The sequence below is a fragment of the Tetrahymena thermophila genome (genome assembly GCF_000189635.1).
Source record: "Tetrahymena thermophila SB210 genomic scaffold scf_8254587, whole genome shotgun sequence".
NCBI lineage: Eukaryota > Ciliophora > Oligohymenophorea > Hymenostomatida > Tetrahymenidae > Tetrahymena > Tetrahymena thermophila.
The window spans coordinates 402478-429252 of NW_002476358.1; the positions used below are offsets into that span (position 1 = coordinate 402478).

Below are 26775 nucleotides of genomic sequence, written 5' to 3' on the forward strand. Positions count from 1 at the left end.
TGCCATATTTATTTGAATAAAAAAGTGTATTTTACTCAATTAATTTAATATATGTGTAATGATTAAAATTTAACATAAATTTTATTTATAAAATTTATACTTGTTTTTAATAAACTATTCTGCCTAGTATAAAAAAATATGAAATTTTATTAATAATTAAAGCTAACCAGCCAATTAAAACTTTGAATTAATTATTTGATAAAATACATAGGTTGGTACGTAGGTAGGTTATGTGTCAATCAGATTTCACTTTTAATTTACTTTATTTAAAATATAAATAGCAGAAGAAATAAAAAAATATCAAATTTTATTTAAAATAGCTACTTTATTTATCTTAAATAAACTAAAGCCATTTTTCTCTTTGAATGAGCAACAAGAAGAAAAATAACTCAAAGCAAGAACATGAGAAAGTAATTATTAATTTCTATCAAATGTTTTAAATTTCTATTTTACTTAATCACACCAAATAAAGAGTTTTAATATCATTTATTTTATATTCTTTAATTTAGAGTTCTTAGCTTCAAAAGGCTAATTAACAGATAGAAGAGCTTTAAAAGGAGAAGGATAATCTTAAAAAGTTGCTGTTATAGTACTAGTCAAATGACAATAAAAAGTATTTAGAAAATTTATTAATACATCTAGACTTTTATTTGATAAAAAAGTAATTATTTTATTTTAAATAAAGCCAATCTCAAAGTGGAAGCAGTCATAACTTTACAAGCACTACAGCGCAGGATAGATAAATTGATCATTAAAGACAGCAATCCTAAAATAAAATTCAACCATATAGTGATTAATTTGAGTAAAACGATTATGGAAAATAGAGCTGCTAATCAAGCTCTAATTTACACGAGCGCAACAAATCATATCAATAATATGAAGAGTAAAACAGAAGATTGTAAAAAATTATTTTAATATACATTCAAAAATCACTAAATATTAAATTTCTATAGGAATAAAGATGAAGATTTGAGCAAAGTAACACTAAAAACAGAAAATATTAAAGATGAAGTACTTAAACTTGGCTAAACTATGCAAGAAATATTCGTAAATACCTTTAATGACTTATAAATTTACTAATAAGAAATATTAATTTTTGTATTTAATTTATAATAACTTCTAAATTTAAATATTTAGAAAAAAATTGAAGGATACGAGAAAATAAATGATAAAAAAAAAGAAAATTATCACAGTAAATAGAGAGATTTTAGAGAAAGTCACACTAAGGATAGATCAATTAATAGAAACCACGACAAGAAACACAATAATAGAAAGAGATATTTAAACAAAAAATCTCCTAAAAAATCATACTAAAGTACAGACTCTGATGAATATAATTAAGATGCTGGTGAATTTAGTAGTAGCAGTAGTAGTTTTAATAGTGCAAGCAATTCTAGTTAAATTAGTCAAGATAATAACAGTGATTCTAGAAATTCTTCAATTAATTCAAAAGATTACTATTACTCAAGCTCTAAACAATCTAAGAAAGAAAGCAAAATAAAATAAAGGAATTAAAAGGAAGAAAAGAGTAAAACCCATCATTCAAAGCATAGAAGCAATTAATCGTCAAATGTTGATAATGAATTAGAAGAAGAAGCTCTCCAACTTTTAAATACTATTTAATTAAATCCTTCTACAAAATTTGCATTCTTATAAAAATTTGGAAATGAACAAATCTTCCTTGAAACACTCAAATAGTCTAAAAAAAATAAAATAGTTTTACTCTAAATTATCAGGATGATGTTAGAAATAATTAACGGAAATGGAAATACTGGATCAGATTTTTCATCATAGTTATATGCTTAAAACTACTCCTCTTCCTTAAATCAAAGTAATAATCACAAGAAATCATACTCAAATAGCAATGTTATAGTATCTCCTATTAATCTACCTAAAGTGACTTCAAGTAGAACTTAATATGCTAACAGTCCTAATATTTATAATTAAACGAATAGTTTTGGAAACTCATAGTATGCTTCCTAGCAATATACTGGAGAAAATTTAATTAAGTTGCTTGAATAACGTGTTTATAATTCTGGTAACATTTCATAAAATAACTTTCTCAAAACTAGTTCCCTTCAATAAAATAGTATCTAAAATAACCCTATGCTTATCTAATCTAATTTAAAACTCAATAACTCATAGTAAGGACAGTTAACAACTGATCAACTTGCTTCAAGTTAATTATTAAGTACGACTTAAAGTAGATTTGGGTTGCTAAATTACTATCCAGAAAAGCCTAAAATCTAATTTTAAGTTGAGTTGAGAGATATATAAAATAAGGAAGCCATGTTAAAAATGCAAGAGTATGAAAGCTAAATAGAAGGCCTTGAAAGTAAACTTAAGAATCTCCGTTAGAAAGTAGAAGATGATAATTAAAGAAGAGCTTAGGAAGAAGCAGATAGGCTAAGAAGGCAATAAGAAGACTACTTAAGGAGAAAAGCTGAAAGAGAATAAGAAGAGTTGCTTCGTAAACAAAAAATAGAAAAAGAAGAATTCGAAAGGCTAAGAAGAGAAAAAGAGGAATATGAAAGAAGAATTCAGCAGTATAAAGATGAAGAAGAGAAGTTAAAACAAAAAATCAGAGAGGAAGAAGAAAGGTTAAGAAAAAAAGAAGAAGAAGAAAGAAGACTCTTGAAGGAAAAGGAAGAGGAAGAATATAGAAGAAGATAAAGAGAAAAGTAAGAAGAAGAAGAGAGGAGATTGTAAAGAGAGATATAAGAATAACAAAATAAACTTCTTTAAAAACTAGAACCTTAAATCTAAGAGGACTAATTACTAGTCAATGAAAGGGTTTAATCTTCTGAATCAGGGTCTAGTAAAAAAATTCCTGATTACATGAAAGTTACAAAAAACAGATGCAACTATGTTAAAGATGTTCAAAAAGAATATTTAAAAAGATCAAACTCGATAGGAAGTAATGGCTCTACTCCAAAGAGTGCTAGGAATAGTGCTAATGTTGTTGCCAATTAAAACTGGGAAAAAGTTTTAAGCAAATTTACAGAGAGTGTAGCAGATAATAATTCTTAGAATAGTGATGTTTCGCCTGTTGATTCTGATTACAAGAAAAGAAGCAATTTTGCTACATTGAAAGCTTCTATCCATAAATAGAGTGGTGAAACACCTAAATCTCAAAATAGCATTAATCCAGATAAATCTTCTGCTCCAAGACAATTTTAAAGTATGTTCAATAATATTTTTGCACAAGCAAAGTGAGAATGCTTGTTAAACAAATAAAAAATAAATAATTTTATTCAAATTCTTATAATACTAAGCATCCTTTAAAATTACTAAGCTTTACTTAAACTAAAGGTATTTTACCATCAATACACCATCAAATAAATTTATATAAAATAAGCAAAATAGTTTACATCATACTCAATCTAATACTCAACTAACATATGTATCAATCAAGCAAGTGAACATATGAATAAATAGCATACACTTTTACTCAAAATCAAAAATCTCCCTTAAAACAATTTATTATATACTATGAATACTTACTAAAAACCGAACTTTTAATGTTCTTTATTTTAAATTTAAATTCGCTTTCTTTAATCTTTTATAATCTTGAGATAGATAGATGATAATTCCTCTAATTAAACCTCAAGTCTTACCAATCAATCACTTTTTTTTCCCAGTTAACCTAAAATAAACACTAATTAGCAAATGAAACTACTTATTTGAGTGAAAGAGATGAGTTGAGAAAGCAAAAACTAAAACCATAGAATTCACTTACTAAGTTTATTTTTAAGAAAACTCATTTAAGTTTGCTAATAGATCTACTAAATTAATTTGATATATAGATAGATAGCAAGAAAGAAAGAAAGAAAGTTATAAATAAAGATACCTATTTAGTTAGATTGATTAAGAAAATTAAAGAAAGATTGAGTCAGAATTTACTCACATATATTATATAATTTACTATTACTACTACTATACACATTATATTTATTAGTATTCATAGTATATAATTTTACATACTTTTATAGTCTTGTACTACTTACTTTTATGAAGATTCTAAAATATGCTCAATAGACTTTTTAATTACTTCAAAAATAAATATTATCATACATACAAAAAATATAGCACTTCTCACAAATTAATTTTGATTTTAATTTTTTTGGTTAATTTTTTAAAGAATCATATTTTTATTAAACATCTTTTTGAATTCAATATTTCTTAAATAGGTAATTTTGCAGACTTAGTAAATTAAGAAGTATAAAAGCACAAACAATTTACTTAGCCCTTTTAAGCTGACACTAACTAACCTCGAAATTAAACTCCCAAATCGAATAAATCTTAAAGTTTTTAACAAAGATAATCAGATATTATTTAATAGACAAGAGATATTAGTCCTAAATAGTAACTAAGATAAACTGAAAAGGATTAGTAATAAATTAATTAAGTCAAAGCAATCAGCCCTAAATAGTATGAATAACAGCTAAATAAAAACCAAACAAATTCTGATAAAAGTATTAAATCAGATAATCATAATAATTAACCCTCTGAAAGAATGATTTCTGACATACAAATGAAAGCAGTTGATAAAAGTTAGACTTAGTTATAATAATCAGTTGATGAAGATTAGAAATTAATAAATTTACTCGATGGAAATAAGGAAGAAGTAAACAAATTTGAATAAAATAACAAATAAATTCAAAACGGATAAACTTTTAGCAAGATAGAAGCTGTTGAGGATAACTTAAATGACGAGCTTGAGCAATTAAATAATTTATTAGAAATGAAAAAGCAATAAAAGAAAAAAACAATAATTTAGTAAGTTAATATTCAAATAGAAGCAATCTAGGAGGAAAAGGAGAATAGTTAATAAACCGGCAGAGCTGCTGAATAAAAAAATTAAAACCAAGCCATAGTATAAAACGATAGCTTAGCTTTCAGTAATATCAAAGATAATGATTCAAATTTAATTTCTCCTTAGACTAAACAAATTAATAATAGCCCACCAATATTCACATAGCAGATAGAATAGTAAAAACCTAATTTAAACTTATCCTTTAGCTAAGCAAACTAATTAAATAGTTAGGAAGATGTCACTTCTAAAAGAAACTATGATTAAAAAGATAAATCAATTAGCTAAATTGCCCACAATTAGTCAGAAGATTTTTCATAACTTGGAATTGAAAATGAGCTACTTTGTTAAAACTAGATTTAAGATCCTGAAGAAAATTTATCTAATTTAAACGATTTGTCTTCTCCTAATCAGTAATAGGCTACTCCTAAAGATTCTCCATAAGTCTCAAATTAAAAACCTACTTAGCTGTTAAAAAATGTTGTTAAATCAAAAATAATGACTCAATTAAAGTCAGCTGCAGCATCAAAATCAGTTAACTCATCATCTAATTCATAATAAATTCAAAGAAGTGATAACAAAAAGCTGAGCTCATTACAATCTACTGCTTCAAAAGTTCCTGTAGCTTAATCATAACCAAAAGTTACTTCATATTTATAAAAAAAATAAATATAATCTACCAACTAAAAAGTAGCAGAAAAGAGTAAAACTGAGCCTTCTAACTAAGCTTCAGCACAAGTAAAAGCTGATTCAAAGCTTAAGTCCTAACAATCTCTAAATATTGGTAGTTAAAGTAATCTAAATAAAAGTTAGTTAGCTAATAAATCTACTTTATCAGTAAATTAAAATAATACCTCTATTACTGAGTAAAAGCAAAATTCTTACAGCTAGTTAAGAGCAAGCGGTGCTTCATAAAAGCCAACATCAGCAACAGCTGTAACAAGGACATAAACTAAAAGCTCTACTATAGTACCTAAACTTGCTAATTCTAACTCAACTCTTAACTCTTCAACTCTGAATAAATCTAAAGTAGAAGAAAGTAAAAAGACACTTGCATAATCTACAGTAGCTAAATCCACTCCGACTAAAACTACCACAACGACTTCAACTAAATCTTCATCATATGCTCAAAAAGCTGCAAGTAAACAAAAAGCAAACTGATAAAATTAATTAAAACAATTTATTTATAAAATTTAAATTAAACTTTTAAATAGTAGAAATTATTTACTTATTTGTTTGTATTTCAATAAATCCAAATTTTATAAACATTGAATATAAAATAATTATTGCAATTTAAATTATTTTTTTTAATGCTTAAATACTGATTTCAATTAATAAAAAAATATCTTTTTAACTAAAATTTCCTCATTGAGTTTTAATTACTTAGGTTAAAACTAAAGCTATATTAATCTATATGCATTAATAAATTAAAACTAAGCAATTTAATTTCAAATTTCAAAAAAGTTTTTAATTTTAAAAATATTTAAAAAACTAATAATGCTATTTTAACTTAAGAAATTAATTTGCTAAAATTAGTTAAATCTTTTATTTTTTTTTAATTTTAAAAATTTGGTATCATAGTTATAAATTTTTTCATGCTAATTTTATATTTATAAACATTTTTCAATCAACTTTTTATGAATTAAAAAGTAAAAATTGGAGCGAAAGACTTTCAAAGTTGTTTGTGTGTGTTTGTTTTTAATAAATCAATTATGCTATATTTATTTATGAATTTTAAATTATTATTGTTTTAAATATCTTTTAGAAATATTTAATATATTATGTTGAAACATTTATAGATTCTTTTTGACTTTTTTTGTAAATTTTATTTTTATAGCTTACTTTTTGTAAAACAATAATTTTTAACAAGAAATTCTTATCATTTTTATATGAATAATATTTAAAAGTAGAAAATTTTAATGTTTTTAAGATTTAGATATTTTAATAATGTTGTATTTATTATATTCAAAAATTTATTTTTTATCGCTGATCAATTATTTATTTATTATCTTAATCAATATACTATTGTTTTTATAATAAAAAAAAATTACAAATTTTTAAATAATCAATAAAATATTGCTTATAAGACAATGAGTTATTAAAAATCGTCTTTATCTTCTTCATACTAAAACAATGAAGAAGAAGAATAATCTTTCAATATTTCAAGAATTTAGGAGTAAATGCAACAAATTGAGTTAGCTACAAGAGAAAATGAGCGCTTCTTACAATAATATGGATAAAAAAGCACTCTAAACTAAGCTATTAAAAATAATATTTCATAGAATTAATATTAAAAGTAATTAGCAGATAGTCATAATCAAACTGAACAAAATAGTTCTTCAAATTTATCTAATTCTATTAGAGATTCTCAAGAAGAGCATAATAAGAAACATTTGCTTTCGAGTATATAGAGGTAAAATTTACACAAATAAAATAAGGAACTCAGGTATGAGAATCACAAACTTATAGACTAAAAATAAGGCCTTATTAATTAATTAAAAGATTAGAATATAAAAAATGTTAGCAAAAAAAATAGTAATTTATCTTCCAGTAAGAGCGACAGGAGCTAATCTGAAGATTTATCATCAAATTCAAGTGACAGCTTCAGTTAAAACGATAGTAAATAAGATTCTAAAAATAGTTTATCGCTATCTCCTAATAAATAGAGCAATAGTCTTTCTTTAGATAACTCTTCGCAATAATTACCTGATAGAAAATAAAAAATAAAGAAATAAAATAAGCCAAAGACAAGTAATAATAAAGTAGCAGCAAAGAAAAAAACTGATAAAAATGAATAGCATTATCAGTAGTTATTACATATAAAAGAAGATCCTAAAAAAAGTGAAAAGAAGTAATTAAAAAATGCAAAATTAAGCAAGTAAACAGTTTAGTAGCAATCTAATAAAATATTAGGGGCTTAATAATAATAGTAGTCGCAAAATTTTTAAAATACTTAATAGAATTAATAAAAGCCCAGTAATTAAATAAAAAAGCAAAAGTAAAGTGAAAATAGCATTTCAAATTTACTTGAGGGCTATGAACCTGTAAAAAAGATAGACAATCCTTTAAATGATGCTTCATATAAATTATAAGGTATGATAAATAAATAATAAAAATCTTTATTAAATAAAATACCAACAGTCTTTCCAAATGAAAACTTTAAAACTTAGACTGATTAATCTGAAACAAACATAAGCTTAAAATACTAAGAAGGTCCTTTTATTCAAAATAAATAAAAAACTGAAAACAATAAAATAAAGACCAAAAAAAGTTAAAAATCTCAATAGTCTAACACTTAAACTACATTAAATGAGAAATAAATTACAAATAATAGTTCAAACAGTTAAGTCAATCAAAAGAATTCATAAAATAAAGGAGGTATTAAATAATTGATGTCAAATAGTTCTTTGGATTCATTAAATTAAGATAAGGTCACTTAAAGACTTTAAAAAGATGGAAAAAAGACAAAATTAAAAGGATAGCAAAAAGAGGCCCTAAAAGCTTAAAAAGAATAAAAAAATCCAAATATTTTTAATCAACCTTAAAATTTGAACAATATTACAGATTAAGATCAACTACCACGTTCTGACTAAGATTATAAAATTAAATTCTATACATAAACATCTCCTTAAAATTAAACCAACAAATATTAATTTTCTTCTTCAATAATAAAATCTCCTAAATCAGTTAGCTATAGGAGAGATGATGAAAATATGGAATTATGGCCTATTAAAGACTCTAACTTTTAAACTTTTGAAGCTAAAGAAGCTCTTCTAAAAAGCCCTTATTATAATCAAACCTTGAGAAACAAAACTTAAAATTAAGATTCAAATTATATTATATATTAAAAAGAATCAGAATAAATGGAGAATCAAAACGACCTTAGTAAATAATCTTAAAATATAAAAACCCATAATATTTATAGCAATCAATCTTAAATGAGAACGCTGACAGGAACAAGCACAATACCTAAATAGAGCCCTACTAATAAGCTACCATTCTACTCTAATGCAACTGAATAATCAGAATTTATTTAAAATTAAAATGATTATTATGAATATGGATCTGAATATCGTTACAATGGAAGTATGTATGATGTCTATGATACTAATATAAAGAGATTAAATATACAATAATAGCTTCTAGAAGAAAAGCTTCGTAAAGCATGTCTACTCAATAAAAATTTCAAAAGCTAAAGAGAGAGCTATGAATCATCACCTTAGAGTCAATTCTAATCTTAAAATAATTTAACTAGAGTAAATAAAGATACAATAATAATAAAAGAAAGAGTTAATGTAAAAGAGTATAATGAATAATAATATCAGGTTGATAATAGCTCAAAAGTATACCACGACTAAACAAAAAGTCGAGGATCTATTTAATCTAAAATTGGAAGTCCTTATGTATTGGAAACAGCAAGAAATTCAATTAATTAAGAAGATACTTAGTTTAAATAAAATGTCTCAAAGAAGCTAGATTCTATTTTAGATAGGTTGAGCAATGCTAACAACACAAGCTAAACATCTTTTTAGAATTATAATTTATAATAAGCTAGTAACATTTAAGACACCTAGAAGCACAATTAGCTGAATTAGCATGAGAAATCTGAAAAAAATATTAGACATTTTAGAAGTTAAAACAGTGATGAAGAATTAAACTACGAAGATTAAAAGGGATAAGATATGACTTTTTAGAAGTAGCAGCAGTAAGGTTTAAGACATATTAATTTTTAAGATTAAAAAAATAAAAAATCAATAAAAGACGAAGAAGAAGATTATAATTTATAAAAATCAGAAAGGCATTAATTATATTAGAATTATATTAAAAATATTAAGCAGAAAGGTAATATAAACTAGGTTGATTAAAAACACTTAAAAAATAATAGTTCAAGTGACTAAGAAGACATTTAAGAATAAGAAGATTCCTCATAAAGTTAAAATTTAGGAATCAAAGGAAAAGCAAATTAGTAATAACAATATAAATAGTAACTTACAAACTAAAGGAATCAGCAAAATAATTCATCAAATACATATGAAGAAATGAACAAAAGAAAAAGTATTTAAGTTTAAACTGAATCAGAAGACAACACATTTACATAAAGAAATTATTCAGATATTAGTTATATTAAATAACACCATAATATTTATCACTAAAGTCATAATAATAATTTGTAAGTAAACTGCTAAGACCCAAATTGCAAATACAGTTAGCATATCCATGTTGTTAAGATTCATGATTAATCAGTTTAAACTGATTAAGATGATTAAGTAACACCACGCCAATCATAAAAACCATTAAATAAACCTGAAATTATTGAGAGAGATTTATAGAAAGAAAAGAATTTAAATCAAAGACAGACCAATTAAAATAATAAATTTGAAAAATAGTAAGGGGTAGAATAAGTTAAAAACATTGAAAAATATCAATAATAAAATAAAAAACAAGAAAATTCTTTTGAGTAATATGAAAGCGATGAATATTTAGATAATATGAAAAGAAATAAATAAGATTAATACACATAATATTCAACTAAAAAAGTTTAAGACTAAGATAAAAATAGAATAGAATAGCACGAATAAATTAAAAAATAAAATATTCCTGCATTATTTGATACTAAAAATTAATAATTTATTGATAGCTAAATGAGTGGAATTTAGAATCGTAGTTCGTACGAAAACACCTAAACTCAACGTAAAGTACCTGATTTTACAGGTTAGTCCTTATTGCAAGTACTTTAAATTAATCCTTAAAATCAGTAAAATACTTAAAGGTAATCATTAGAATCATCATAAGATTTGAAGAAACTTCACTTAGAAGCTTTGATTGCTGAAGTTTAAGAATTAAAGAGAGATTTATTGAAAAAGAAGTAAGATGACTAGTTGAATTTAATTTCTTTAAACTACTCTAAGAATTCATTTAATTCACCTGAACAATACCAAACACAATATTCTAATAATAGTGGGTCTAAACGCTAAAAATATTATCAAAGTCACCATTAATTTTTACATCCTTATGGAAACGAGTATTCTGAAAATAAAAATTAAATTGATGAGTTTGTGAGCGAATAACAATCGTAAAATTCACACAGAAGAATACAATCTAATTTTGTTGATATTGAGAAGGAATTGTAAAACTCCAAATAGCAGCTACTGAGAAAAAATGAAGAGCAAAAAAGGTATATAGAAAGTGAAATTATGAAATCTGAAAAGAATATTCAGTAACACACACCGAAATCTAGCATTTCATCAAAGAGAATTTCAAAGCAACTTTAAGATAAGATGAAAGAAGTAGAAGAAATTATTTCTCGAAGCAGGTAAAAATCTATTGATAACATGAGAGTGTTTAAAGAAAAGCAAGAAGAACTTGAATAAGATCTTCAAAAGAAAAAATTATCAGGATTGGATCAATAGAATTAAAGTAAACCACTTTAAGCATAAGAACGTAGTCATAAAATTTCTACTAAAACTTTATAGGAGCTTAGATAGCAACTAGTTTAAAATTTATAATAAAATACACATTAGTAAGAATAGAAATATCAAGGAAATAATTATTTAGAAAATAACGAACAATATTATCAGAACTCTGACTCCTTAAATTAATAAGGGACAAGGCTTTTTACAGAGCACATAAAATCAATTTAAAATTCTTCGTAAAGTAAAATTAACTAAATGTCGGCTGATGGTTCTTAAAATTATTTAGATAATAACAAGTAATTCTAAAATTATTAAATTAACTAATAATATGATTTAACTTCAAATATCAATCCATAATAGCTATTTCCTTAAAATAAATACTAATCAAATAATAATTTTTAAAGCCCAACAAATAATTACAATCAGTAAATTATCATTAGAAATAATCTATTTTAGGATTCTAAAATAAGTAAATAAGATGAAGAAGAACTAAATGAGGATTTTGGTTCAATCTAGTTAGATTTTTCATCTTAAAGAGTTAATAATGACAATCAATATGAATAAATTGTTGATAATTTGAATGATGATTTTGAAGTGGATATAGTTCAATAAACTAGAAAACAGTAGATACAAAATTCTTAAAATAATAATAATAACTAATTTATAAATATTTAAAATAAATCAAAAAATAATAAATAACACGAAAATTCTGAAAATAATGTCATACTTAAACAATAAAGTATCTAGCAGAATAAATTTATTTAGTAAGATAATTTAAATTAAAATTAGTCTAACAGTTCTTTGACAGAAGCTGATGAACAAAGGGAAGAACTTAATACAAAGAAATCTTCAAAACAAAATCTAGAGGATAACTAAATTTAATTTTATAATTAAAATATTTAAAATAAAACGTCATAAAGTTAAAAAGGCTTAAATAAGAATTTAAAATAAAATTAATAAGTTTAAGCACCTGTTTAATATTAAGAAAATGAAGGAAGAGACTCAAAAATTAGAAAAGTTGTTGATACAAATCAATTTGCTACAGATTTTAATGAACAAGATTTTTCATCTGATAATGATCCTTAAAATTTCTAAAGTAGATAATTAGAAGCCCAAGCATAATCATAAAAAGGCCAAAGAAATAAAAATGAATACAAAACTGAGAGAAAATTATACAATAAATAATAACAAAATTTTTAAACAGAATAAGAGAAAGAGCCTGATGATAGTATTAATAATAATAATAAATAAATTAAGTAATAAAGGACAAGTAAGTAAAAGCTTTCACAAGTAATCGACTATCCATCTTACGACTCAGATTGTCTATAGCAACAAGCATAAATTAATTATAGGAATAGTTAAGAATAGCTGGATTATATTTCAAATAAATAAAACTAATTTAATAATAATAATGATTTTGATTAATATTAAGAAAATAAAAACTAAAGTGATGAAAGAGAAGATGAAGAAAAATAATAAAAAGTTTAAAAAGCTAATATAATTTTTTCTTAGAATTAAGAAGTTAATTAAAAACAATTAAAAATGTAGGCAAAATAAAATAATAAAATGAATATGATTGAAAATAAGGAGATGCTCTACAAAAGAGAAGATTAAATTTAGGATGAAGAAGGATAATTTTAAAATGAATAAATTTAAAAACCCTAATAAAATAAGATAGAATAAAATAAATTTAAATCCTAAAATTCGAAACATACTTTAAACAGTAGTAATTATGATGAACATATTCAAGACTAGTTATAAACAATCTACAATTAATAGCTCACATTTGGTAATTTCCCTAAAAATAGTTAGCATGGATCTTAATAATCATCTGTATAGCAGATAACCTCCAATTTAGGTTCTTACCATGATGATGATGATTAGCCTAATAAATCTCCACTAATAAAGTAAAAAAATTTTTTTTCATTTTCAGAATAACAATAAAATAATTTAATTCAAAATTTACCTAATTAATCTTAAAATATTTATTTAAAAAAAGCACATTAGGGGAATCTTAATAAAATCAAAGACATAATTAAGATGATAGATAATTAAATAAGACTTCAAACAAGAATAAAAAAGAAACACATACTAAATAAGAACCTAACTATTAAGAATAATAATTTAATTAAAGCATCGCAATTAAAAATAGCTAAAGAGAATAAGATAGTAATTAATAAAATTTAAATGAACAATATGATAATCAGGTAGAACTTAATCTTAGAATCTAGTTTAAAAACCCTGAAAAAAATAAGTTCTATAATATATCAGAATAAATAAGCAAGTCATAGCAATCTTTAAATAAATAATCAGATTAATCTAGTAGAAATCTAACTAAGAAGAAATCTAACTCAAACTAAACAAGCCCTTCAAAAAGATTGCAAGCTCTTAAACAAAGATTCGAAAGTGAAGATATTTCAAATTAAGAAGATGACAATACTGAATAAGATTACGATTAAGACAACTAATCTTCTAAATTAGTTAACTAGCTTAAGATTACAAAGAAAGCTTCTGAAACTCAAAAAATATTAAATCCTAAGCATTCTCAATATCAGCTACCAGAAAGAGAAGTAAATTATTTATAATATTAAAATGAAAAGTCTAAGCATTAAAATTCTTAAAATATAATTTAGAAATAATAGCAATAAGAGAGCAATTAAAAAAAAATAAGTAGTTTAAAAGTAATCAAGCAAGAAAATATTGATTAAAGATAAAAAGATGAAAGTGATTTAAGCGATTAAGAAGAATAAAAAAATTAAGACAAATACATCACTTAAGATTAATTGAATCTAAAATAAAGCTCAAAACTTTAAGAAAATCGAAAATAACAATAGAATATTCAATTAAATGAAACAAGTGGACAAGAATAATCAGAGTAGCTTGATGAAGAAGATTCTGAAGAAGGTGAGACAAAAAATTTGTATGAGGTGGAAGATTAAATAGATGAAGATGATATTGAACAGAATTTATAATATTAAAAAGAACAATAAAAACTATTTTAAAATGAATAGCAATAGGCTAGTAATATTGATCATGAAAATTAAAATGAAGAAGAAATATTTATCAATTAAAAGAATAATAGCAATGATTCAGCTAATAATTATTCAAATTTATTAGAAAAAGAGGTTTAAACTAGTAAGTATGTTCACTTTAAGAAGTAGAACCATAAAAAGAAGTAATATGATAAAACACAGTCTTTGGACTTTTAAAGCTCAGGAGAAAAGCAAGAAGTTTAAAAGTAAAAAATAAAAGCAATGAGAACACCAAAAAGAACTAAATCAAGTGCATCTAATAGCTTCTCAGAAACTAATATTGGCACTAAGCCTTTCTCTATTAGCAATTTTAATGCTAGTGAAAATTAGCCTATAAAAAAATCTTAATAACCTAGCATTCAAAGCTTAGAAAAAAATAAATAGATATAAAATTAAGCAACTCAGTCTTGCTAGTTAATTGATTCTTATTCCTAAACTGACAAGGACGAGAATATTGAATCTGAAGACGATTTTTCCAATGATGATGATTCTTAAATTTTAAATTAAGCAGAAAATAAAGAGAGTATGCTTAAAAGTAATTACTTTGGGCATTCAGATATTTCACAAAATAGTTAAGATTAGAAATAAAAGAATTAAATAAATATCTAATAACCTGATTAATAATAATAGTAAAAAGATTAAGAAGTAAGTTAAAAAAAAGGTTAAAACTAAAAGAAAATTGTTTAGACTCTTAGTAATTAATCTCTAAGTGATAAGAATATCCAAACTGATCAAAATTAAAATTAAAAATAGAAATAAAATAAACCAAATAACTAAACAAGAAAGAAAAGCGATAACTACTCTTAAACTGAAATACAAGACGATATTTCACATTCATCTTAAAATTCTAATTCAAATAATGAAATTGATTCAGAATAAGAAGAAACTGTCAATTAAAGCTTTGAAAATAACCAGCAAATAAGCTAGATGCCTAATTAATTAAACTAAAAGAATTAGAATATTTCAACTACAGTACCACAAATTAATTAAAACAATACTAATAATAAAATAAAAGCATAGATTAAACAAAAATCTAACAAAAGTAATATTCAATCTAACAATCAAGTTTAAATAAGTGATAATATTTTGAGAGGAGAAGGATAAACTTCATAAAATTAATAGGATTAATAATAAAAAGTGTAAAAGAAATAAAAGAATAACTAAAATAAAAGTTTCAAACAAGAATAGAAATAGCAAAATTTTGATTAAGATCCAATATTAGTTCAAGATGATAATTAAGATGATTAAGGAGTTTAAACATCAGATTAAAATGAAGAATATGAAGAAAATTATTAAGATAAAGGTTAGTAGAAATCTAATAATGATTCACTTATAACTGATGAAGATGCTGAAACTCAGACTGATCATTATCAATCAAAAAAAGATCAAAAATAATAGAATATAAATTAAAAATCAGTTATATAGGAAAAACCTTCTAAAGATATTAATTAAAGTAAAAAACAGAATAATTTAATAACTAAAGAAAAAGAACAACCCAAAAATAATATATCTGATATTGATGACCTGTCCAAATTTATTTCTGAATAGATTGGCGTATTATAAGATAAAAAATCATCCCCTGCTAAAGAGAAAAAGAGTTCTAAAAGTATTGGTAATAACAATAAGAAAGTTTAGGGTACAGATATTTTATGTGAAGAAGTTTAGCAGTAAGATAAGCAAAAATAAGAGTTGGAGAAAGAGATTAAATAATTTATGAAGGCTTAAGAAGATAAAAAATCATCACCTGTCAAATAATAAATTAAAAATTTATAAAATATCAATAATAATAACTTAAATGAAGCTACTAATTAAAATTCAAATAAAAAAGAACAACAAAATATTCATTAAAATCTTAATATCATAGTCTAAGATGATGACTCCTAATAAGAATTGTAGGTGAAAAAATCTAAAATTTAAGCAAATAAACTGGCTGAGATTTCTTAATCAGGTTAATAATTACAAAATAAAAAGTCCTAAGATAAAGCAAAAAATGAAGGTTAAATAAATGTATAAAATTATCATAAATCTTTGGATGGATCTTAAGAAGATTTAGAAAAAGCTAAATAAAGCAAAAAAGTTGTTAAAAATAAAGAAATTTAGAATGAAGCTCAACAAATATAAAATGATTAAAAAAGTTAAAATGTCAACAAAAGCAAAAAAACATTCTAATAAAAGGAGTCTGATTTTGATATATAGAAAGAAGCTTTATAAAGTGACAAAATTAATAAAAGTGATGATGAATAAATTCAATTTAAAAAATAACCAGAACTTAAACCTTAAAAGAATAAATCAAAACAAGCTTAAATTAAAGCAAGTAAATAGTTAAATTAAAATAATTGTGATAGTGAGGAAAACGAAGATGATGCAGAACATAACACAGATAATTTAAATTTAAGAATAGGATCTAAAAAAATTAATGAAAATTTAAAAAGCTAAACAAACGAAGATAATTAGTTTGAAGATTAAGATGATAATCAATCATTAGATAGTAAAAAAGGAAAAATTAAAGAGTAATTGAAAGCCATTGATTCAAAAAAGCCAAAAGATGAAGAAGCAGTATTAGATTTACAAAAAAAAATAAGAGGGGGAAGAAAGTAAAATTTAAACAAAAACCAAAGTAAAAGCAGAAGCTCTTTAAGTAGTTCTGATGAAGATACCAAAGAAGATTAAAAACCATTAAATTAAATGTTTTTAGGTGAACAGAAAAATAAAACAATTAGAGGAGGGAGAAAAGAAAATAAAAGCAGAAGTTCTTCAAATAATTCTGAAAATGATATCTAAGAAGATTAAAAATCATTAAGTTAAATGTTTTTAGGTGAACAGAAAAATAAAACAATTAGAGGAGGGAGAAAAGTAAATAAAAGCAGAAGTTCTTCAAATAATTCTGAAAAAGATACCTAAAATGTAAAGAATTTGTAAAACAAACCTTAAACTGATTAAAATTTAGACTAAAATGAAAAGCCATAGAGTAACTCTGGATTAGATAGAAACAATGAGAAATAAAGGAATTTGAAATAGAAAGGAGAACAAAAAATAAATAAAGATTCCTCAACATAAAAGTTAAATTAATCAGATTTAAAAGAAAATCTTAGTTCAAATCAATCACTTTCAGAATAAAATGTTTATGATTAATCAGAAAATGAAGATTAATAAGAAGAAAGAGTAAAGAAATAAAATAAAACAAAGAATTCTGAAGATTAGAATTTACCAATTTAAAATTTATCGAAAGAAAATAAATTAAATAAAAGTAAATAAGATAAAACTCAATTAAAAAAAATACCAAATCCTCAAATTTAGCAAGATTCAGACTTAAATAAATAAATAATAGATAGTTAATTTAAAGGATAGTAAAATCAAGACAATTTAAGATAAGCTATTAATGCTGAGTAAAAGAACAAAAAGTAATAATAAAAAATAAAGGAATAAGAAAAAAGTGATTAGATATCAGGATCTGAAGTAGAAAGTGACTAGGAGCTTAAAGATCTGAAAATATAAATTCAGAAAAAGTAAGAAGTAGCTAACTAAAAAAGGTTAAATAAAGATTTATAAAATGAAATATCTTAAAAATAAAGCAAAAAATAATAGAAAGAGTAAATTTCTAAGGATAATGAGTTTGATGGCGAATAAAGTTAGCTCAATAAAAATGATGAAAATTCAGATGACTAAGCAATAAATGATATCAATTAATCAAAGAAATCATCTAAATCTATCAAAATCAAAAATAATGATCCTAAATTAGAAAGTAAAATGAAAAAATTATCATAAAAGGAGGAATCTCTTTAAAAATAAACTTAATAAGAAAAATAGCACGAGTCAGATTATTCTGATGAAGATTAATAATCTCTTTAAAATAATTAAAAGAAATAGAAATCTACTTAAAGTTAAGATATTTATTCTGAAGAGTAAAGCCCTTTAAACGATAGCAACGAAAATTAAGAATAAATTAAAAAGACATTATTTGATAATTAAAAAGATGGAGATATTAATTTAAAAAAATAAAGAAAATAAAATAATTAAAGCAAGGATTAGATTAAAAATAAATAAAAAGAACTACAAAATATCCCTTTGCAAAAATAATAAAATTTAAATTAAGAGTAAAAGCAATCCATCAAAAAGAATCAAATTTAATTATAAGAAGAGGATAATGATCAATAAAATTAATCCTAAATTAAAAAATCTGAAAATTAAAAGTAAAAACCCAACATTAAAAATTAGAATAAAAAATCATAATATAATGCTTCTGATGAAGAAATAAGCAATTAAAATATCTTTGATTCTAGTGGGGTTAATGCTATCTAAAATTAATTTAATTAAACTGAATAAATGAAGTAAAAAAATAAAAAGAACGATTAACTTAATGATAAATAATCTCAAATAACAAACTCTTCAAATTAAAAATCTTTAAAGACTATCAAATCAAATTAAATAGAAAATCAATCCTCAGATGTAGATTAAGATGAAAGTGATAAGTAATCTGAAGAGAAATCAGCATAATCTAATAAATTAATTCATTAGGTCTAAAAATAATAATAAATTTAAAAGGAGGATGAATAACTAATTTCTGGTGACGATGAAGATGAATATGGATAAGAAGAGCATCAATCATAAAAATAAGATGAAAATGATAACACTTCTTCATAGAACTCCTTCAATGGCAATCAACCATAAGTAGAAGAAATTTAAGATACTTAAATTGAAAATTATTTAGAAAATTAAAAAGAAGAAATTCCAATTAAAAATGAAAAAGAAAGATAAAAAGCCAAATCAAACAAAAGTATTAAATTAGATTAATCTTCTTAGAGTGAGATTCAAAAATAAAAAAATATTGATGAATCAGCTAATCAAGGACAATTTGAAGTTTAAACTAGTGATCTAGAATAAGAAAGTAAGAATCTTAAAGATCCTGTTTAAAATATAAATGTATAACCTAAATAAAGCTCACAGAAGACTAATTAAAAAAAATAATCATCTTAATAAATTAATAGTAATTAAAATCTTTAATAAAATGCTCCATCAGAATTAAACTAAGATAATAAAGATTTGATTTCTACAGATAAATCATAAAAATAAAGTAGATAATAAGCAGTATCTAGATAAGAAGATAATGAAACCACCAAAAAAAGTAAAAGAAATAAGGCTTAGTAATAAACCTAATAAGACTAGTAAGATGAATTAGCAATTTCAGAGAGTTAAAAAACTTAAAAAGTTGAAAATCCTGATTATAAAAAATAAGTTAACTCTAGTTCATAATAATCTATCAGCTCAAATGAAAATATTCAGTAAGTGAATTTAGATAAAGATAATAATTAAGGTCAATCAGCTGCTTAAATTGCTAAAAATTAAAGCAAATCTATACAGGCACATATGAATAAACAAAAACCAAATAAAACTTAAAAATTGTAAAATGAAAAAAATTATCAAATTGGAGATTAAATTTAAAGAAACAATTCAAGTTAAAGTGATACAGATTATATTTAAGATAATATTTCCTAATCGAGTGAGAAAAAATATACTGAATAATAAGAGTAACAAGGATTTGTTGTGGAAGAGGATGAAAAAAATTAAGAGTAAGTATCTAATTCTTAGAAAGGTTAAGTTTAAAAATAAAAAAGATAGAATGTAACTCAAAAATAAAAATTCGACTCAGATAATGTAAATGAAAAGAAAAATGTTATTTAATCTAATTCTGTAAATGATAGCCAAGATGAAAATCAAGACTAGGGAGATGAAGTTAATGATTCTGATGAATAATAAGCAGAATTGTAATATTAATAATAACCAAATTTTACTAATGAAAGTTAAGAGGAATAAGAAGATAACATATCAGATGACTAAAAAGAACAAAAGTAATAGAAAGAAAGATAAAAAGGTAAATAACCAAAATTAGAAAAGTCTGAAAAAGAATCAAATAATTAGAAAATAAAATAATCATAATAGTAAGTTTAGAAAGATCAAGTTGAAAAGAGAGTCAAAAAATAAAACAAAAATAAATAATAAGATTAAGACTCGCTTAGTTCTTGTGAAGAAAAAGTTGATAAACATATTAAATAACCTCATAAAGCTAATTAAATATAGGAAAAATAAGATAACGTATCAGAATATTCATAGCTTTCAAATGATTAAGATGAATAATTATAAGAAAAAGGCAAATTATAAGTTTAATAAAAGAAGCCAGAAAAGTCTAAGAAAGAAAAAGTTGATTTAAATAAATAAGAGTCAGACAAGCTGAAAGATAAGTAGTAAGGCTAATAAACTTAATCATAGAAATCTTAGAAGGAGTCAAATAATTAAAAAACTCAAGTCTCTATATAAAAGTAATAAAAATAATAAGCTAATAAGCAAAGTATTTTGAAAGAAGATTCAGAAGATAGTTAAAATATTTTAGAAAGTGAAGATAATAAAAAAATAGAGTAATTATCTAGTTAGCCAAAGTCAGAATAATTAAACTAAATGAATTAAACTGAAGGTGATGATAGCTATGAAAGTTAATTAAATTCAAATGATTAAGATAGCAATTAGTAAACAAATGATAAATAAAAATTGTAGCCTTAATAAAACTTGGCTTAAAAATAAAAAGGTCAAACTAAGAGCCAGGGAATATAAATAAATGATAATATTTAAAACGATTAAGGATAAAATTAAGATACTTAAAGCAAAAACCCATCAGATTCTGATAATGACAGTGAAAATGATTATCAAATTCAATCAATAAAATAATAAACTACTTCTAAGCCATAAAAATAAAATGAAAATTAAGCTTAAATTAAAGATAAATTGCTTGGTTAATTAGATTAAGATAATAGGTAGGAAAAATCAAATTAAAATTTATAAAAAGGAAGTGTCGATTTTAGTGATAGAGATAGCAATTAAAACTCACCATTACGTTAGAGTATTGAAAGAATACAAAGGTTATCTTAAAGTAAATTAGAAAAATCAGATAAAAAGAAGTAAGGTGGTCATTAGCAAGCTAATAGTTTATAACTTGAAGAGGAAGACGATCATGAAAAAGAAATAATGAAAAAAATAAATGAATTGAATGAGAAGATTCGTAAAAAATTCAATCCAGAGAAAAGTTCTGAAAAACCATAAGTTAATAAAGAATAAAAACCATATTAATAAGAAGTAAATTCTTAGAAATAGTAAACATTTAACAATAATTAACCAAATGATTCCTCAAAGTAAAACATCGACTCTGAAAAATTTGAACAGGTAAAATAATAATAATAGCACATTGTAAAGAACGAATAGAAATTAGATAGTAAAAATAAATAAAACGATTAGATAAGACCTTCATCATAGAGAAAGCTTGATATTTCTAATATGGTAATCAATACAATTGAAGAAGAAGATGATTACTAAGGAGATTCTTTTAATTTACTATAAGACAATGTATCAATAAACTCAGATATAATTGATTTATAAGACTAAGATAATCAAAAAAACCCAAACACCAAAACATAGTAGAGTTCAAAAGAGTAAATAGAAAATTCTTAATTAATAACTCGCAGCTAATCATAAAATAACTCTCAAAAATTAAACAATTCTGAGAAAATAATTTAAGCAGAGAGCAACTCCAAGAAACAAATTAGAGATAAAGTTGATCCATAGAATGAAAAACAAACAACAAGCAATAATAGCTAAAAATATGATTAAAAAGAAGAAAACCTGAAAAGCAGTAAACCAACGAAATAAAAAGGGATTTAATATTAAGAGAAATAATAGGACGAACCTTCATTAGAACAAACAAGTAAAAATATTTCTAAATCTAAAGAGTCAATAATTGATAAAAGTTAATAATCTGTTTAAAGAAAATTATCTGAAGATAATTTAAAGAAAAAAAATAAAAAAGACCCAATTGCAGCTGAAGAATAAATTGATAATATACCATAAAAAAGTAGAAATAAATCAAATATTCCATCTAGAAAATCTTCTTAAAATACAACTGAAACAAATAGTGAAGTAGATTTAGAAAAATAATCTAAAAAACAATCAAATTAAGTATAACTAAAAAGAAATAAAGCATCAAATGAAAATGATTAAAATATTACTGAGTCCTCTTCCTAGAAATAAATTAATTAAAAACCTGAAAAGTAAAGTAAATTAAATGATAAACCTTAGAAAATAATTTAGGAAAACACATTAAACAAGAAAGAAGAAAAACCTACTGATACTTAAAATTCTAAAGACTCAGTCAAAAACAAAAAAAGAGCTGGTTCAAGTAGCTCAGTGTAAAAAGACTCAAACTAATAAACAAATATCAAGCGTGCTTCTATAAATTCTGATGAAGAGAAAGGTGAAAAACCTTAAAATAAGGTAGATTAAACTTCTAAAACTAGCATACTTAAGCAAAGAGACCCGTAAATACAGTAAATTTTAGATACCAAAAACAGCCAGGAATAAATGAACCAAAAAATTCAAAATAAAAGATAAATACCTTATAAAGCCCCAGCTAAAAAGCTTAGTTAATAAGAGAGAAGAGAAAAATACAATAAGTATAAATAAAATACTCCGAATGTAGTAAATTATAAAAATGTAGCTTAGTAAGTATCTATTCCTAAGGAGTCTGTGAAAAGTATTTAAAATGACTTTAATTCTGAGCTAAGAAAACTAAGAGAAGAAAGAAAAAAGAAAAAAGAATAAAAGCAGTAAGATGAATAAAATTTTATTTAAAATTAAGAAGATAAAGAAGTAGTTTACATTGAAAAGATTAAAACCAATTCTTCTTCTGTCGAAGATAAAAGCTAAGAAGATGATTATTAATTTACTACTGATAAAAAACCTAACCAAAAAGAAAGATAAAAATTTAAAACAGAGGATAGCAAAGATGAAGATGATGAAATTAAAGATAAAATTGAAAATATGATGGATAAAATTGATTTAGCTAGCTCTGCTAAGAAAAGAGGAAAGAAGGAAAGCATTAGTAGCCATGAGCAAAGATAAATAGACAGCGAAAGTAAAGACAAAGTGTATGAACTAGACAGCTACATTTTTAGTGATTAAGACATGAGTAGAAGACTGGGTCTTAAACAATTTCCTAACAGTTCCTCTAAAGAATACGAATATCCAGAAATGGAAGGAGAAGAGTTCGAAAACTATTTACAGTAATAGAATCAACACATTACTATGATATCGCCTCATTTAGATCTAAATGACCACTCAGACGATGAATTTTAGTAGAAAGTTAGTCACTTCAATTAGCTTACAACAGATGTTTTGCAACCAGGTTTAAATTCAAACTAATCTTTAGGTGATAAGCAAAAAAATAAAAAGCCTAAAAGTAATAATAAGACTGCAAGAAAGGGATCTAACTAGACTGAAGACTCTATTATTAACACTCCTTCAAATAATAATAAAAGTGAAGGAAGTGAATAGAATAGTGATTTTATTGTTTACAAAAAGAGTAATCCTAGTCACGGTAAGTCTTTGTTTAAGCAAGTGGACAGCGAAGTTGCTACTCCTCTAAGCAATTAAACAGGAAAGCAAGCAAGCTTTTTAGGCGAAGAACCTTCTGATAAGAAAAACTATGGAAAATCTAAATTAGCCCCTCCTAAAATAAGAGCTCCTACCAAGCGATAGACTTATACTTAATAATATGTAGAAAAGAAACAATCTGAAGAGAATATACCTGAAAAATCATAAGTTCTCAAAAAAACTTTTTCTCAGCCATAAAACGATCCTACACCAAGTATTCCAAATTAAAATAGATTAAAGGGAGTAACTTAAGCTCAATCAATAATAACTCTTAATGTCCCTTCTAACGTTTCTTAAATGCAATCCCCAATTTCATATAACCAAACTCCTATACAGAGAGAAGGACCTCTCTATTTCAAAGACCACCCCTTTATGTAAATGGATGAGTCTTAAAATCAAAAGTCAAAAGTTCAGTAAAAAAACAAAGCATAAGAAAAAAAGCCAGATAATTAATACACTCTATAGATACCAAATAGGTAATTGATAGAGTCTGAATATATTTAGACTCCTATCGATAATGAAGATGGACCTAAAAAATATGAAAATGAAGATACATTTGAAGAAGATAATGCAAAATCAGAAAAGTAAAATGATGATCAAGATAATAAATTAGCAGTTTAATCTCAAAGTGATTAAGGAGAAGAAGAATTAGAATCAGAATAAGATTATGATAGTTAAGGATAGCCTGAAATATACGATCCTAATGACCTAATGCACTTACAAGATGATTAAGAACTTATACCTGAAGATGAATAGAAATAGTATCAATTTAATACTAACCCTTACAGTAACTAATTCTTAGCTTCTGAAACAGCAATTGATTCAGATAAAAGAAAAGGAGGATATTATAAAAAGAACCTTAGCAAGAAAAAGAATAAAAGCAAAGGATTAAGCAAGAGTAAGGGTTCTATTTCAAACTAAAACTCATTTAGTAAATCAGATATCAACTCTAAGTCAGACTTTATTTTAAAAGGTTATGACTTGGATAATATGCCAATCAATTTCAGTAAGAAATACTAATCTTATTTGGAATTGAAGGAAAAGAAATTACTTTATTCCAAGCTTGTAGAAGATTAAGAATAACTGTATCCATAGGTTAGACTCTATGCAAATCAGTGTAATTGCAACAAGCCTAATTGTGGTTGCAATCTTAATGAGGAAGACTTTTAAAAACAATTGATAGAAGCTCAAAAGCGTAAGGAATTACAAAGAAAATAAAAGCTTCAAACTTCTTATATCGATGTTAATAACTCAAGAATTATGGCTTTTGAATCTTTCTTGGTAAATTCAACACAAATTATCTCGAAGAATAAATCTTAAGAGTTTGTTAATCTACCATGGGATATTTCCACTAGAAAAGAAGACCCTAGAAAATATCTGATATACGGACCTCATGATGATATTATCACCTCATAGCCTGCTGTAGTTGTTGAAAATTTACACTTGAGAAAAAAGTATGATGATAAGAATATAAATTATTCATCCACAAATTATAACATTTTGGCTTCAAAAGATCAAACTCCTAAGACAATTACAAATAAACTTATGAAATCTCAATCCCAATAACCCTCAAGCTTTTAGCAGTTTTAAGAAAAGTGAATGAAAATATTATAAATATATTTATTAAATAAAACTTATTAAATAAAATTTACTTACATTTTTTGATAATTAAATATATCCTTTGTAGTTATGAATGAATTTAATTAATTTTTAATGGTTTAATTTAATTTTTTATTTGTTTTTGGAAATATTTAAATCAATCTAATGCTTTACAAAATAAAAATCAACAAATTAATGATCACTATTTTAATTTTTTAACAATTTTAAATATTTTTTTTGAGTATTAACATTTATCTAGCATAAAAATGTTACTTGCAGTTTAAATTAAAAATTTAAATGCTTTACATTTAATTTATAAGTTAAAATCAAAAATATTTGAATATAACCAGAATAGATATGAGTATTGTTAACAAATTTTACCACTAAATTAATTTTCCACAAAATACGAATTTTTATTAATAATAATTTCAAAGTAATATAATAATAATACATTAAATCTTATTTAGCTAACAAGTTCAACTTTATTAGAGTTAAAATGTATCTGATATCTAATCTTTTATTTACATTTATAGCATTAGCTTATATAAGTAGAGTTGTTTATTCAGGTAATTTAAATTACTTCTATAAAATGAGAGTTCGCCATAAAATTTTACTTTAAATTAAACATAAATTTAATTGATTCAAATAATACTTTGCTTGCAAAATTTTTCAAAAATGAAGCTAAAATAAAATATAATTCATATTTATTTATTAATTATTATAACTTTTTAGTAAATACTTGGACGATTAGATAAGAATTCACAACAAATACTATGACTGATTTGGATGTAACCTACGAGTGGAGTATTTAAGGAAGTAAAATTATATATAGAAAATTTAACTTAAAAACAAGTTTACAAAATAATTAATAATGAATAATTATGAAAGGTTTTGTATCCAGTCCTTACTTCACAGATTGCGGTAAAGGTAAGAAAATTCTTATAAAGTGATATTTAAAAAAGGAAACTTAAAATAATCATAACAGTAGTAAAATCAATCTTTTATTCATAAAATGAAATGTCTAAAGATTATTCAACAAACAAAAAATCACATATAATTAAAATCAAAATTTTTATTTAAATTTTTGAATGTATGAATTAATAATATTTTTAATTTAATTCCATATCAATAAATTAGGTTTTGCAACAAAGAGAGTTTTAGGTGGTTACCAAAAGTTTGGTACAGACGTATTTATTGTTAAAACTCTGCAAAATATACCTCCTCACTACTAATCTTAAGTCAAGTTAAATCTATATTTTATTGATCAGTGGTAGAGTACAGAGAGTATTTGGATTAATTCTAGTGGAAGCTATACTTAGTATTAATATAATTAACCAGGTTAAACTTAAACAATACCTGATACCAACTGTGGTAATCCACCTTTTGATTATATATAAGCTGTAGATTCTGGTCTTTTTTCTCATACAGCGATTAGCCACTAAATTAT

The 26775-nt window shown here is 23.8% G+C and overlaps 2 protein-coding genes across 2 annotated transcripts; both read left to right on the forward strand. All coding sequences in view use genetic code 6, as the record gives it.

The window, feature by feature from the left end:
• Nucleotides 1-365: 365 nt before the first annotated feature.
• TTHERM_00389670 (hypothetical protein) lies at nucleotides 366-5974 on the forward strand (the record flags this gene model as incomplete). Its single annotated transcript, XM_001019372.2, has 6 exons — nucleotides 366-410; nucleotides 510-613; nucleotides 686-898; nucleotides 954-1047; nucleotides 1138-3181; nucleotides 4191-5974. The coding sequence occupies 6 exons, from the start codon at nucleotides 366-368 to the stop codon at nucleotides 5972-5974; spliced, it is 4284 nt and encodes a 1427-aa protein (XP_001019372.2).
• A 929-nt stretch (nucleotides 5975-6903) lies between these two features.
• On the forward strand, nucleotides 6904-25328 carry TTHERM_00389690 (hypothetical protein; the record flags this gene model as incomplete). Its single annotated transcript, XM_001019374.2, has 3 exons — nucleotides 6904-13133; nucleotides 13226-13796; nucleotides 13860-25328. 3 exons carry the CDS (start codon nucleotides 6904-6906, stop codon nucleotides 25326-25328), a joined length of 18270 nt encoding a protein of 6089 aa, XP_001019374.2.
• Nucleotides 25329-26775: the final 1447 nt, after the last annotated feature.